Genomic DNA, 13,578 nt, shown 5'->3' with positions numbered 1-13,578 from the left:
TTAAATGTATCTCTTTTCAATGCTGTTAGATCTGGATTAATACATTGAACACACCCCAGACAAAAAAAAAAAAAAAAGTTTCTTCTTAATGTTGATAAGCTCCGCGTCTACTTTGCTGATTTTCTATTTTCGCGGCGGAAGGGCGGTTCTCATTAACCGCGAAGAACGAGGGATACCACTAAAGGCATAATATCTACAAAACCTTTACAGCACAAACAAAAAATTAACATTACAAACTAGCACAAACGTAGCACAAACGATTGGCAACATTTTTAGCCATTATCAAACAAATTAGGGGGCTGGTTGACCTCAGATTAATCTGTAAAAGAATTGTAAATACTGTATCTCAAAAACGATAGCAGCACAAACTAAACTCTTTATCGCACAAACGTGGCACAAACGATAGACATAATTTTTATATAAATTTGTGTCTGATGGGGGACCAACTTCACAGTTCTTTTACCACTGTCATTTCTTTCACATCACTTTTCTGTCGTTACTTGGCCGCGACGTCTCCGGCAAACATCACTTTAAAAAAAAAAAAACATTTGTAATTTTTAAAAAATGTTTTCACCATGTACAGTGGGGAGAACAAATATTTGATACACTGCCAATCATTGGCAGTGTATCAAATACTTGTTCTCCCCACTGTATTTTTATTATTTCCCCTTTTCTTTTTCCTTCCTTTTATCATTTTTGTTTTCTGCCTTTTGTTCTTTGTTTGTTCCCCACTCTTATTTTCTCTCCTTTGACTTTTCTTTTGTATCACGTTACTGTCATTACCTGCCGTCGACTCCTCACCTGCAAACCTTCCGCTTTAAGATTCTTGGCGTCCACGACTTCTCCTAAAACATCTGCGCCGACGTCGCCCGCCTGTGCCAGGAGCTCCTTTGCGGCGTCGTTCATTTTGGTGACTTCATTTCCCAGAGGCGGAATGGACCCGAGTGATCGCTGCGGGCGAGATTGACACTTTTAGTTGAGAAATTCCATGCTTTATTGTTATTTGCTCTGCATGGCGTTGCGCCTCCCTCAACAGCGGCAGCGCAAACGTTACATTAGCACTGTATCAGTGTTGTCTTTGTTTATGGTGATGTCAAAAATATTTTGTTAACAACCCTTTTTTTCATGGCGACTTAACAATAGTAAGTTGAACACTTGGGATGGCTAAAACAAAACGTTTGTTATTTGCCCCCCCGCCAAACGTATGTGAGAAATACATGAAAGAGAATTGAAAGTAGCGTCTCATCATCCGCACAGTATACAGACAACACAATTCGGTCCAATATCAATATTAATTCATTTATTACTGACTCGTTGGCTACGGTTGACAACTATAGACAGCCAATTCATTTATACGCACTGCTAAAAGGACATCAACAAAAATCTAGGGCTGTCAAACAATTGAAATTTTTAATCGGGTTAATTACAGCTTAAAAATTAATCGTAATTAATCGCAATTCAAACCATCTATAAAATATGCCATATTTTTCTCTAAATTATTGTTGGAATGGAAAGATAAGACACAAGACGGATATATACATTCAACATACTGCACATAAGTACTGTATTTGTTTATTATAACAATAAATCAATAAGATAGCATTAACATTAACATTCTGTTAAAGTGATCCATGGATAGACAGACTTGTAGTTCTTAAAAGATAAATGTTAGTACAACTTATAGAAATTTTCTATTAAAACCCCTCTTAATATTTTCGTTTTAATAACATTTGTAAAATTTTCAATCAAAAAATAAACTAGTAGCTCGGCATTGTTGATGTCAATAATTACACAATGCTTGAACCCATAAAATCAGTCGCACACAAGCGCCAGTAGAGGGTGACAAAACTCCCAAAAACACAAGTAACAAGTGGCCATGGTACTAAGATGTCATTTTAATCTGTTTGTGCGGGGCATGTGCGTTAATTGCGTCAAATATTTTAACGTGATTAATTAAAAAAATTAATTACCGCCCGTTAACGCGATAATTTTGACAGCCCTACAAATCCAAAATAAATTTAAACCATTTGGTGCTGCGCACAAGAAACTATCTGGATCACAGCTGTTTGTTTCTACTGCGCACCAGATTGTTTCTAATGCCACCAGAAACAATCTGGTAAACATTAGCATTATATAGCATTTAAGCTTGCAGACTTTTCCTATGGAAGTTAGCCAATTGTTCTTTTGTTTCATATTGTTTGAGGCTTAGCTCAGGCGCTAGTTGAGTCCAAGATTAAAGTAAAGCTCAACTAAATCCTTTATTATCATTTGTAACACGCCGAAACTGCTGGTGTCCGATGCGCACCTGAGCTAAGCCTGAAACGATTAAAAATAATAATAATAATAAATGAGGATTTTACAAAAGAACAATTGGCTAACTTGCATCGCAAAAGTCTACTAGCTTAAATGCTATATAATGCTAATGTTTACCAGATTGTTTCTAATGCGCACCAGATTGTTTACATTTATTTCTGTCGATGTCCCTTTAGGGGCTCTATACGTTTTAAACGTAGACGTGAAGACTGAATGACCTTCTTTTAGTTATATTGTGGCATATCGATATCATGATATAAAATGGACCACATCGTGATATTTTTTTCCATATCGCACAGCACTAATTCAATCTAAGATAACATTGTTAGCTTACATGTAGAACACACATTTACTTTTAGACTGTTTACAGTGCCCTATGAGGCGGTTTGTAAAGCAGCAAATGCCTAAATTTACGACATTTTCTCACATTTAGCGCCACACAGTGTTTCAAATGTGGTGTGAAAGTTTTAGAGCAGGGGTGTCCAAACATTTTGCAAAGGGGGCCAGATTTGGTGTGGTAAAAATGTGTGTGTGTGTGTGGGGGGGGCGACCTTGGCTGACATCCTTTACGTAGAACAATATATTTAAGCAAATTTTAGCGAGTCATTCTGTGTATCACATTTGCTTTATTATTTTTTTTAATCAATAATTTCAAGGCGGCACGGTGGCTGAGTGGTTAGCACATCTGCCTCACAGTTCTGAGATCAAGGGTTCAATCCCGAGCTCCGGCCTTCCTGTGTGGAGTTTGCATGTTCTCCCCGTGCCTGCGCGGGTTTCCTCCCAAAGACATGCATGGTAGGCTGATTGAACACTATAAATTGTCCGTAGGTATGAGTGTGTGCGTGAATCGTTGTATGTCTCATGCCTTCTGCCCGTAGTTAGCTGGGATAATAGGCTCCAGCACCTCTGCGACCCTCGTGAGGAAAAGCGGCATGGAAAATGAATGAATTTCAACAATCTCGTAAGTAGCTTTTGTGGCGTTTTCTTTCAACTCTTGGGCTCTTGCGAAATACTGCTGCCGTAAAATTAAGCTAGCTTCAAGTTGCTTCAATTTCTTGCTAAGTATCTTCCCTGTAATCTTGTCGTACATGTCAGCGTGTCTTGTTTGGTCACATCGCCTCTAATTGAACTCTTTAAAAACAGCGACTGTCTCTTTGCAAATGAGGCAGACACAGTTGTTGCGCATTTTAGTGGAGGCAAACACAGTTGTTGCGTATTTTACTGAAGAAATAGTCCAATTTCCACCTATCCTTGAAGTGTCGGCCGTCACAGTCTACTTTCTTTTTTTTTGTTGATTGTCGCTATTTTAGAAAATTGGGAGTAACGCAGACATGTCCAAAGTCCAGCCCGGGGGCCAAATGCGGCCCGTTGTCCAATTTCATCCGGCCCCCAGCCTCTGTCATAAAATCAATAACGTCTGACCTGCACACAGACTTAATAAATTGGTCAGCAGTACTGCTACCAGAATATGAAGTATCTTACACACTAAATGCTGCTCCTCATTTACCCACTAAAAGGCAGCAGCACTCTAAGCTACATTACCCCGTGTGACCCTTTGCTTTACCAATTTTCTAAAATGGCGATAATCAACAAAAAAAAGAAAGTTGACTGTGACGGCCGACACTTCAAGGATAGGTGAAAATTGGACTATATCTTAACCAAAATACGCAAAAACTGTGTGTGCCTCAAATGCAAAGAGACAGTCGCTGTTTTTAAAGAGTTCAATGTGAGGCGTTATTACCGAACAAGACACGCTGAAATGTACGACAAGATTACAGGGGAGATACGGAGCGAGTAATTAAAGCAACTTGAAGCTAGTTTAATTTCACAGCAGCAGTATTTCGCAAGAGCTCGAGAGTCGAAAGAGAACGCCGCAAAGGCTAGTTGCGAGATTGTTGAAATTATTCATTTAAAAAAATAATAAAGCAAATGTGACATACAGAATGGCTTTCTAAAATTTGCTTAAATATATTATTCTATGTAAAGGACGTCAGCCAAGGTCGGCCCCCCACATTTTTACCACACCAAATCTGGCCCCCTTTGCAAAAAGTTTGGACAATTTATTAAGTCTGTGTGTGGGCCAGACTTTATTGATTTTATGACAGAGACTGGGGGCCGGATGAAATTTGACCACGAGCCGCATTTGGCCCCCGGGCCGGACTTTGGACATGTCTGTTTTAGAGTAACTTGTTTTTGCACATTTACAACATTATTGAGCAACTTAAATATTTATTTTTAAATAATAAGTCTTAGACTTTAAATCCAGAACTAAATATTTACTTCAAATCTTAAATATCAATCTTACATATATGTCTTAAATCTAAAAGTTAAATCTAACTCTTAAATCTAAATTGCAAATGTAAATCTTTTAATTCTTATATAATCTTCCAACTCTAAATCCTAAATCTAAATGTTAAATATAAATCTTATATATCTTAAATGTAAATCTTAAATATATATCCTAAATGTAAATCTTAAATCTAAATCTTAAATCTAAATTTTGAATCTAAATCCTAAACCTTCAAATGGGTGAACTAAATATCTAGCTAAAATGCAAATTCACATGACTGGAGTCCGGAAGTAACAAAGTAAAAGCTGGAGCAGCTAAAACTGTGTTTGCATATTAGCTAAATATTTAGTTTCACCAGTTTCAAGATTTAGGATTTAGATTCAAGATTTACTGTACATTTCGGATATATATCTAAGATTTAATATTTGGATTTAAGGTTTAAATATGAGATATACATTTAAGACATCGACTTAATTTTTAGGATTCAAGATTTAGATTTAAGATATATATACAATTTAGGTTTATATTTAAGATTTATATTTAAGATTTAAATTAAATATTTAGTTATGGATTTAAACATTTAAGTCTTATACTAATTATTTAAAAATACATATTCTAGTTGCTAAATAACGTTGTAAATGTGCAAAAGTGACTGTAAAATTTTCCCAAAAAATTAGACATTTTAAACACTGGGTGGCACTAAATGTGAAAAAATGTTGAAATTTTCAGCACGTGCTGCTTTACAAACGGCACCCCATAGTGCCCAACATAAACATAGATGGGGAAGGATAATATCTATTTCAATTATTAATATGCACTAACATTGAATGTCAAGCTATTCCAACATACCTATGTGTTAGTCTTCGCTCATAATTAAGACATGGTTTTTTCAGAATTCAAACTACTAATTATTGGTTTTCATAATAAAAATAGACTGAAACCTTTGAACTTTTCTGACCAAAAAATTAGAGTATTCAATTACAACGAGACTAACACATTTAGAAATGACTAAAATATGACTGAGATTAATAAGTATTATCACCCAAAAGACTAAGACAAAATCAACACTGATTTGTAAGCGTGATTTTTCCAAGGCTACTCTAGGTTAGCAGTGGCCCACCTCCAAACCAGGGATCTGGTTCTTCAGCTGGTCGATGGACGTCATTGCCCCGTTGGAGTCGGCGGACACGGCGTCCAGCAACGCCTGCGTGTCCGCGTTGTTCTTGGCGGCTCGCTGAACGGTCGCGTTGATAGCGGGAAGTCGCTTGATAGCGGCATCCGCCTGCGCTTTGTTACTCGCAATCTGTTGGTCGAAGCCTGACAATGGACGAGATGGAGAGAACGCAGAACTTTATGTATAAGTAGGATGTGGTAGTAAGGTACTCGATCAGGGGTATCAAACTCAGTTTAGTTCGTGGGCCATGCCACATTCAAAGAAATTAGATCTTATGTGGGCCGGATTAGTTTATTATTCAAAGCCAGTCCTTAAAGTTTAAGTGAATTGGACGTCTATCGTTGATAATGGCAGGCAATTAGTTCATTTTGCGTCACTTGTAATTTTAAGATACTTACAGGTCACTTCCTCTAAATTTTGGATCATTTTCTGTCATGTGCCAGCATATTGCCAGCATATTGCATATTCCATCACATGTGCCAGAATATTGCATCACACTCATGAATCACAAAGCATCAATCACAAAGACAGTGTGCTCCTTAATGTGTCACAAAGAATACCTGAGAACAGTACATAAGGCACGAACACATAGCATTCAGTGTCAGGTTGTAAGCGATTCAGCATGCTCTTGCATGTTAACTGTCCATTACGCTTGGCCTGATTGTTTTCTTTGACTGTCAAAATCAATAAAATCCTGTGTCTGCGATACGCAACTGGTTCCTCCGTCCCGTACTTGACAATTTTCTATTGTTTTTTCAGGCATTTTTGGCTTCCTGTTGATTTGAGAGCATTTACAGGTGGCTTCCTGTTAATTTGGTGTCACTTCCTATTGGTTTTGGGGGAATTTGCGTCACTTCCTTGTTAACTCATTGGCTATCATTGACGGTGCTATTAGTCCAATCCATTTTAAAGGAATATAACTGAGGATACAAAAGTGAGCCAAGTGCAGTATTGCACGCACTTAGTCACACAAATCTAGGGTTTTACGGCGGTATTGTCAAAATAAAAGCATTTGTTTTGTATGTTCTGTAGGGATGTCTTGATGCTGCTTTTTTTTAACTTCTGATTGTTTTCAAGGTACTTTTCCGATATGATCCGATACCTATCATAAGTTGCTAAAGAGCAGTAGTCTCCCTCCACGAACACGTTTGCCTTGTGGTTTGATTTACAGCAGCTGAAAAGCACGATGGTTCTGAAAACACCCCACTGCTGGAACGGATCCAATCTTGTGACTAAATCCAATATTGTCTGATACTTCAATAACAGCCATATTGGGTGACGATAGCGATACTGAGTTTCGGATCGAGACATCCCTAATGTACAGTATGAAGGAGAAACAACACGAACAACGGAACAGTACAGAACAACCACGCGGGCCGGACTGGACCCCCTGGCGGGCCGCTTTTGTCCCATGGGCCATACATGTGACACTGTCTGCCATTGACGGCGCTAATCCACTTGAAGTAGGAGGGATGGCATTTGTTCATTTGCTGCCACCCTCCCGTTAGTAGTTTACTGGTGATAAGCTTGATTGAATTCACAGCAGAAGAATGATAGGACGTCACATGAGTTGGCGGCCAACTTGGGATAGAAACTAGATCTCGGAAAGTACTATTGCGTGGCAGGGTTTCGTATTACTTCCTGGTACCGATTATGTCATTTTAGCACTGTATCGGTACCACTAATTATACAGTGCCTTGCAAAAGTATTCGGCCCCCTTGAATCTTGCAACCTCTCGCCACATTTCAGGCTTCAAACATAAAGATATGAAATTTAATTTTTTTGTCAAGAATCAACAACAAGTGGGACACAATCGTGAGGTGGAACAACATTTATTGGATAATTTAAACTTTTTTAACAAATAAAAAACTGAAAAGTGGGGCGTGCAATATTATTCGGCCCCTTTACTTTCAGTGCAGCAAACTCACTCCAGAAGTTCAGTGAGGATCTCTGAATGATCCAATGTTGTCCTAAATGACCGATGATGATAAATAGAATCCAAATGTGTGTAATCAAGTCTCCGTATAAATGCACCTGCTCTGTGATAGTCTCAGGGTTCTGTTTAAAGTGCAGAGAGCATTATGAAAACCAAGGAACACACCAGGCAGGTCCGAGATACTGTTGTGGAGAAGTTTAAAGCCGGATTTGGACACAAAAAGATTTTCCAAGCTTTAAACATCTCAAGGACCACTGTGCAAGCCATCATATTGAAATGGAAGGAGCATCAGACCACTGCAAATCTACCAAGACCCGGCCTTCCTTCCAAACTTTCTTCTCAAACAAGGAGAAAACTGATCAGAGATGCAGCCAAGAGGCCCATGATCACTCTGGATGAACTGCAGAGATCTACAGCTGAGGTGGGAGAGTCTGTGCATAGGACAACAATCAGTCGTACACTGCACAAATCTGGCCTTTATGGAAGAGTGGGAAGAAGAAAGCCATTTCTCAAAGATATCCATAAAAAGTCTCGTTTAAAGTTTGCCACAAGCCACCTGGGAGACACACCAAACATGTGGAAGAAGGTGCTCTGGTCAGATGAAACCAAAATTGAACTTTTTGGCCACAATGCAAAACGATATGTTTGGCGTAAAAGCAACACAGCTCATCACCCTGAACACACCATCCCCACTGTCAAACATGGTGGTGGGAGCATCATGGTTTGGGCCTGCTTTTCTTCAGCAGGGACAGGGAAGATGGTTAAAATTGACGGGAAGATGGATGCAGCCAAATACAGGAACATTCTGGAAGAAAACCTGTTGGTATCTGCACAAGACCTGAGACTGGGACGGAGATTTATCTTCCAACAGGACAATGATCCAAAACATAAAGCCAAATCTACAATGGAATGGTCCAGACCTGAATCCAATCGAGAATCTGTGGAAAGAGCTGAAGACTGCTGTTCACAAACACTCTCCATCCAACCTCACTGAGCTCGAGCTGTTTGGCAAGGAAGAATGGGCAAGAATGTCAGTCTCTCGATGTGCAAAACTGATAGAAACATACCCCAAGCGACTTGCAGCTGTAATTGGAGCAAAAGGTGGCGCTACAAAGTATTAAGGCAAGGGGGCCGAATAATATTGCACGCCCCACTTTTCAGTTTTTTATTTGTTAAAAAAGTTTAAATTATCCAATAAATTTTGTTCCACTTCACGATTGTGTCCCACTTGTTGTTGATTCTTGACAAAAAATTAAAATTTTATATCTTTATGTTTGAAGCCTGAAATGTGGCGAAAGGTTGCAAGGTTCAAGGGGGCCGAATACTTTTGCAAGGCACTGTATGTAGTTGCCAGTGGTGGTAATCTTACTTTAAAAAGTAATTAGTTATAGTTACAAATTACTTCTCCCAAAAGTAATTGAGTTAGTAACTCAGTTAAATCAACGTAATAGTAATTAGTTACTCAGCAAAGTAACTGATGTTACTTTCCATGTTCTACACGTTATTACATAATCCATTTTGCATCTTTCTCATGAAACAGGTTTATATTAACTGATTGAATTGAGCTGTCTTTTTCATTCCCCAAAAAACCATAGGTCAACCTTTTAACATTTTAAAAAAATATTTAACCTATGTAACTTTATACAACTTTAAAATGCTGTGAGAAAAAAGCCTTTTTCCTGTTGTACTGAAGCGTGACTTGTGTGTACCATCACACCCTTAATCTATACAGTGGGGCAAATAAGTATTAAGTCAACCGCTAATTGTGCAAGTTCTCCCACTTGAAAATAGAGAAAGTAGAGAGGAGTGTAATTGTCAACATGGGTAAACCTCAGCCATGAGAGACAAAATGTGGGAAAAAAACCCCAGAAAATCACATTGTTTGATTTTTAAAGAATTTATTTGGAAATCATGGTGGAAAATAAGTATTTGGTCGATACCAAAAGTTCATCTCAATACTTTGTTATGTACCCTTTGTTGGCAATAACGGAGGCCAAATATTTTCTGTAACTCTTCACAAGGTTTTCACACACTGTTGCTGGTATTTTGGCCCATTCCTCCATGCAGATCTCCTCTAGAGCAGTGATGTTTTGGGGCTGTCGTTGGGCAACACGGACTTTCAACTTCCTCCCCACCCCGTGGCGTCAAAATGATAACAAGAACTGGGAGCAAAAATCCAAGAACCACACGGGGGGACCTAGTGAATGACCTACAGAGAGCTGGGACCACAGTAACAAAGGCTACTATCAGTAACACAATGCGCCGCCAGGGACTCAAATCCTGCACTGCCAGACGTGTCCCCCTACTGAAGAAAGTACACGTCCAGGCCCGTCTGCGGTTCGCCAGAAAGCATTTGGATGATCCAGAAGAGGACTGGGAGAATGTGTTATGGTCAGATGAAACCAAAATAGAACTTTTTGGTAGAAACACAGGTTCTCGTGTTTAGAGGAAAAAGAATACTCAATTGCACCATACCCACTGTGAAGCATGGGGGTGGAAACATCATGCTTTGGGGCTGTTTTTCTGCAAACGAACCAGGACGACTGATCTGTGTAAAGAAAAGAATGAATGGGGCCATGTATCGAGAGATTTTGAGTGAAAATCTCCTTCCATCAGCAAGGGCATTGAAGACTAGACGTGGCTGGGTCTTTCAGCAGAACAATGATCCCAAACACACAGCCAGGGCAACAAAGGAGTGGCTTCGTAAGAAGCATTTCAAGGTCCTGGAGTGGCCTAGCCACTCTCCAGATCTCAACCCCATAGAAAATCTGTGGAGGGAGTTGAAAGTCCGTGTTGCTCAACGACAGCCCCAAAACATCACTGCTCTAGAGGAGATCTGCATGGAGGAATGGGCCAAAACACCAGCAACAGTGTGTGAAAACCTTGTGAAGAGTTACAGAAAATATTTGGCCTCCGTTATTGCCAACAAAGGGTACATAACAAAGTATTGAGATGAACTTTTGGTATTGACCAAATACTTATTTTCCACCATGATTTGCAAATAAATTCTTTAAAAATCAAACAATGTGATTTTCTGTTTTTTTTCCCACATTCTGTCTCTCATGGTTGAGGTTTACCCATGTTGACAATTACAGGCCTCTCTAATATTTTCAAGTGGGAGAACTTGCACAATTAGTGGTTGACTAAAAACGTATTTGCCCCACTGTATATAGATATATTTTTAATATGCAGGTGAATTAAAATTATTATAAAATTATAAATTATTATTAAAATAAAAAATCACACACAGTTTATGGATATGTCATTCAAGAAAAGTTTAGGACAAGTGAGTATTTTTGTAATAAAAAACAAATTATTATTATATTGTAGCATCTACAGGGACAACGCCCACTTGGTGATGATAATGCATACTGAAGAGGGAAACAGTCCATTATTTTCAATTAATTGTACCCACCTGAACGCCACGAACTGTATGTAAAAAAAAGTTTCCCGAGCGTTTAAGATGACGCTCGCCACGCAAAATGCTAATGCTAGCGAGAACACGAATGTTATACTACCGCTCTGAGCCACCTAGCATTACGTTTGCAATGGCGTCACTGCCCCCTTCCCCTCTTCTGCTCTGCTCTCTCCGTGTCTCCCAGACATCTCTCGTCATTCAACCAAATTGTAGTAACGCATGTCTTCACGTCCTCAGTAACGGTAACGGCTTTGCAAGGATGGGAAAAGTAATTAATTAGATTATTCACTACTGACAAAAATAGCGCAGTTAGTAACGCCGTTATTAACAACACTGGTAGTTGCGTGTTCACCCAACACCTTGACTACAAAAAAACTGTTGTTGTACCCCCCAAACACGCAAACCCACAAACACAAAGTAACTAAGTAACTTTTACTTTAAGTAAATTTTAAACTAGCTTACTTTTTACTTTTACTTTGAGCAGATTTAACATTAGTACTTTAATAGGAGTAAAATTTCATCAACGTGACAGTACTTGATTTTTTTTTGTACATTTTCCATCCTTGCTGTACGGTACATTACTCATTTTAGTGCCGTATTGGTAACGACACAACTCTTGGCATTAGTACCGATTCAACACTAGTTTTAGCACAATTAATGGCACTGAAACATGACCATTCACAGCTCACAAAGAAACTGATACCGTTTACCTCGCAGAGTGCCGAGAGCGCTGTCCAACTTGTTGGTATTGGTGTTGATTCGTTGCAGCGCCTCTTTGGTGTTGGCGTGGGCGGCGTCCACTCGGCCCGTCAGAGTGTCTAGGTCCTGTGAGAGTCACATAATGGGCAGTCAGGGCAGAGGTGGTAGAGTAGCCAAAACGTTTACTCAAGTAAGAGTAGTGTTACTTCAAAATAATATTAGTCAAGTAAAGTAAAAGTAGTAATCCCAAAAATGTATTCTAGTACAAGTAAAACAGTATTTGGTGAATAAAATACTGTACTCAAGTACTGTAAGTCAGTTTGTCAGATTTTTTTTTTTTTTTAAATAATGGTGTGTTTTTTTCTCAGTGCAATGGCCATGTACAGTACATAAACAGCTATTATTTTACTGTACTATAACCCTTTACATTACCAAAATCATCAAATTCTGACAAGAAAAATCTACAGAAATGAAACATCAGTTGTCCAAAGAGCATGGGTGTCCTCTAATTCAGTGGTCTCCAACCCGGCCCTCAAAGACCCGCGGTGGGTGCAGGATTTCATTCCAACCAAATAAGATGATTACACTTTTTGACCAATCTGGTGTTTTACAAGTATAATCAGTTGATTGCAGTCAGGTGCTGCTTGTTTTAGCAGAAACCTCATTGGTTCAACTATCTGTGCTGGATCGGCAGGAACAAAAACCACGACCCACAGTGGGCCTTTGAGGACCGGGTTGGATACCACTGCTCTAATGGATAAAACATTCCCTATCATGAAATTAAAACAATCTTATCTCCGGTTTTCCATGGTCTATCAGTACCAAATAAAAACAGAGGTAGAAATATGCACTTTTGAGAATGTTGGCAGAAATAGATTATATTTTTACGATGTTTTTTCGATGCCACGTGATTGAACGTGATCATTGGACTTCTGACTGCAAGCTTATGTGTGGTCATGTGACTGTATTGTTACATCTGATTGGTACCATGAAGTTATGCGGTTATTGTTGTGTTGTTTCATTTGTGAACTTGGTAGAGCCCCTGAGGGCAAAAATAAAGCAAAATCTAACACAGCGATCCCTCGCTACTTCGAACTTCAAACTTCAAAGATTTTATTATTTTTTTTAATTTAAAAAAAATATATATATATATATATATATAATAAAAAATAAGATAAAATAAAAAAAATATATACACTCACCGGCTACTTTATTAGGTACACCTGTCCAACTGCTCGTTAACACTTAATTTCTAATCAGCCAATCACATGGCGGCAACTCAGTGCATTTAGGCATGTAGACATGGTTTAAGACAATCTCCTGCAGTTCAAATCGAGCATCAGTATGGGGAAGAAAGGTGGTTTGAGTGACTTTGAACGTGGCATGGTTGCTGGTGCCAGAAGGGCTGGTCTGAGTATTTCAGAAACTGCTGATCTACTGGGATTTTCACGCACAACCATCTCTAGGGTTTACAGAGAATGGTCCGAAAAAGAAAAAATATCCAGTGAGCGGAAGTGCTGTGGGCGGAAATGCCTTGTTGATGCTAGAGGTCAGAGGAGAATGGCCAGACTGGTTCGAGTTGATAGAAAGGCAACAGTGACTCAAATAACCACCCGTTACAACCAAGGTAGGCAGAAGAGCATCTCTGAATGCACAGTACGTCGAACTTTGAGGCTTATGGGCTACAGCAGCAGAAGACCACGCTGGGTGCCACTCCTTTCAGCTAAGAACAGGAAACTGAGACTACA

The 13,578-nt window shown here is 39.1% G+C and overlaps 1 protein-coding gene across 2 annotated transcripts in view; it reads right to left on the bottom strand.

The window, feature by feature from the left end:
* The window catches only part of lamc2 (laminin, gamma 2), a 48,791-nt gene that overhangs the window by 6,983 nt on the left and 28,230 nt on the right, over window positions 1–13,578 (bottom strand). For both annotated transcript variants that reach the window (XM_057857626.1, XM_057857625.1), the window contains exons 16-18: window positions 11,842–11,956; window positions 5,724–5,920; window positions 802–951 (exon numbers count right to left, since the gene is read on the bottom strand). In XM_057857626.1, coding sequence (XP_057713609.1) covers window positions 802–951; window positions 5,724–5,920; window positions 11,842–11,956 — 462 coding nt within the window. The remainder of the gene's footprint in view (window positions 1–801; window positions 952–5,723; window positions 5,921–11,841; window positions 11,957–13,578) is intronic.

This window comes from Corythoichthys intestinalis, chromosome 14 (genome assembly GCF_030265065.1).
Source record: "Corythoichthys intestinalis isolate RoL2023-P3 chromosome 14, ASM3026506v1, whole genome shotgun sequence".
NCBI classification, from domain to species: domain Eukaryota; kingdom Metazoa; phylum Chordata; class Actinopteri; order Syngnathiformes; family Syngnathidae; genus Corythoichthys; species Corythoichthys intestinalis.
Note: the sequence above shows the minus strand (reverse complement) of the source record. Positions and strands in the feature narration are given on the sequence as shown.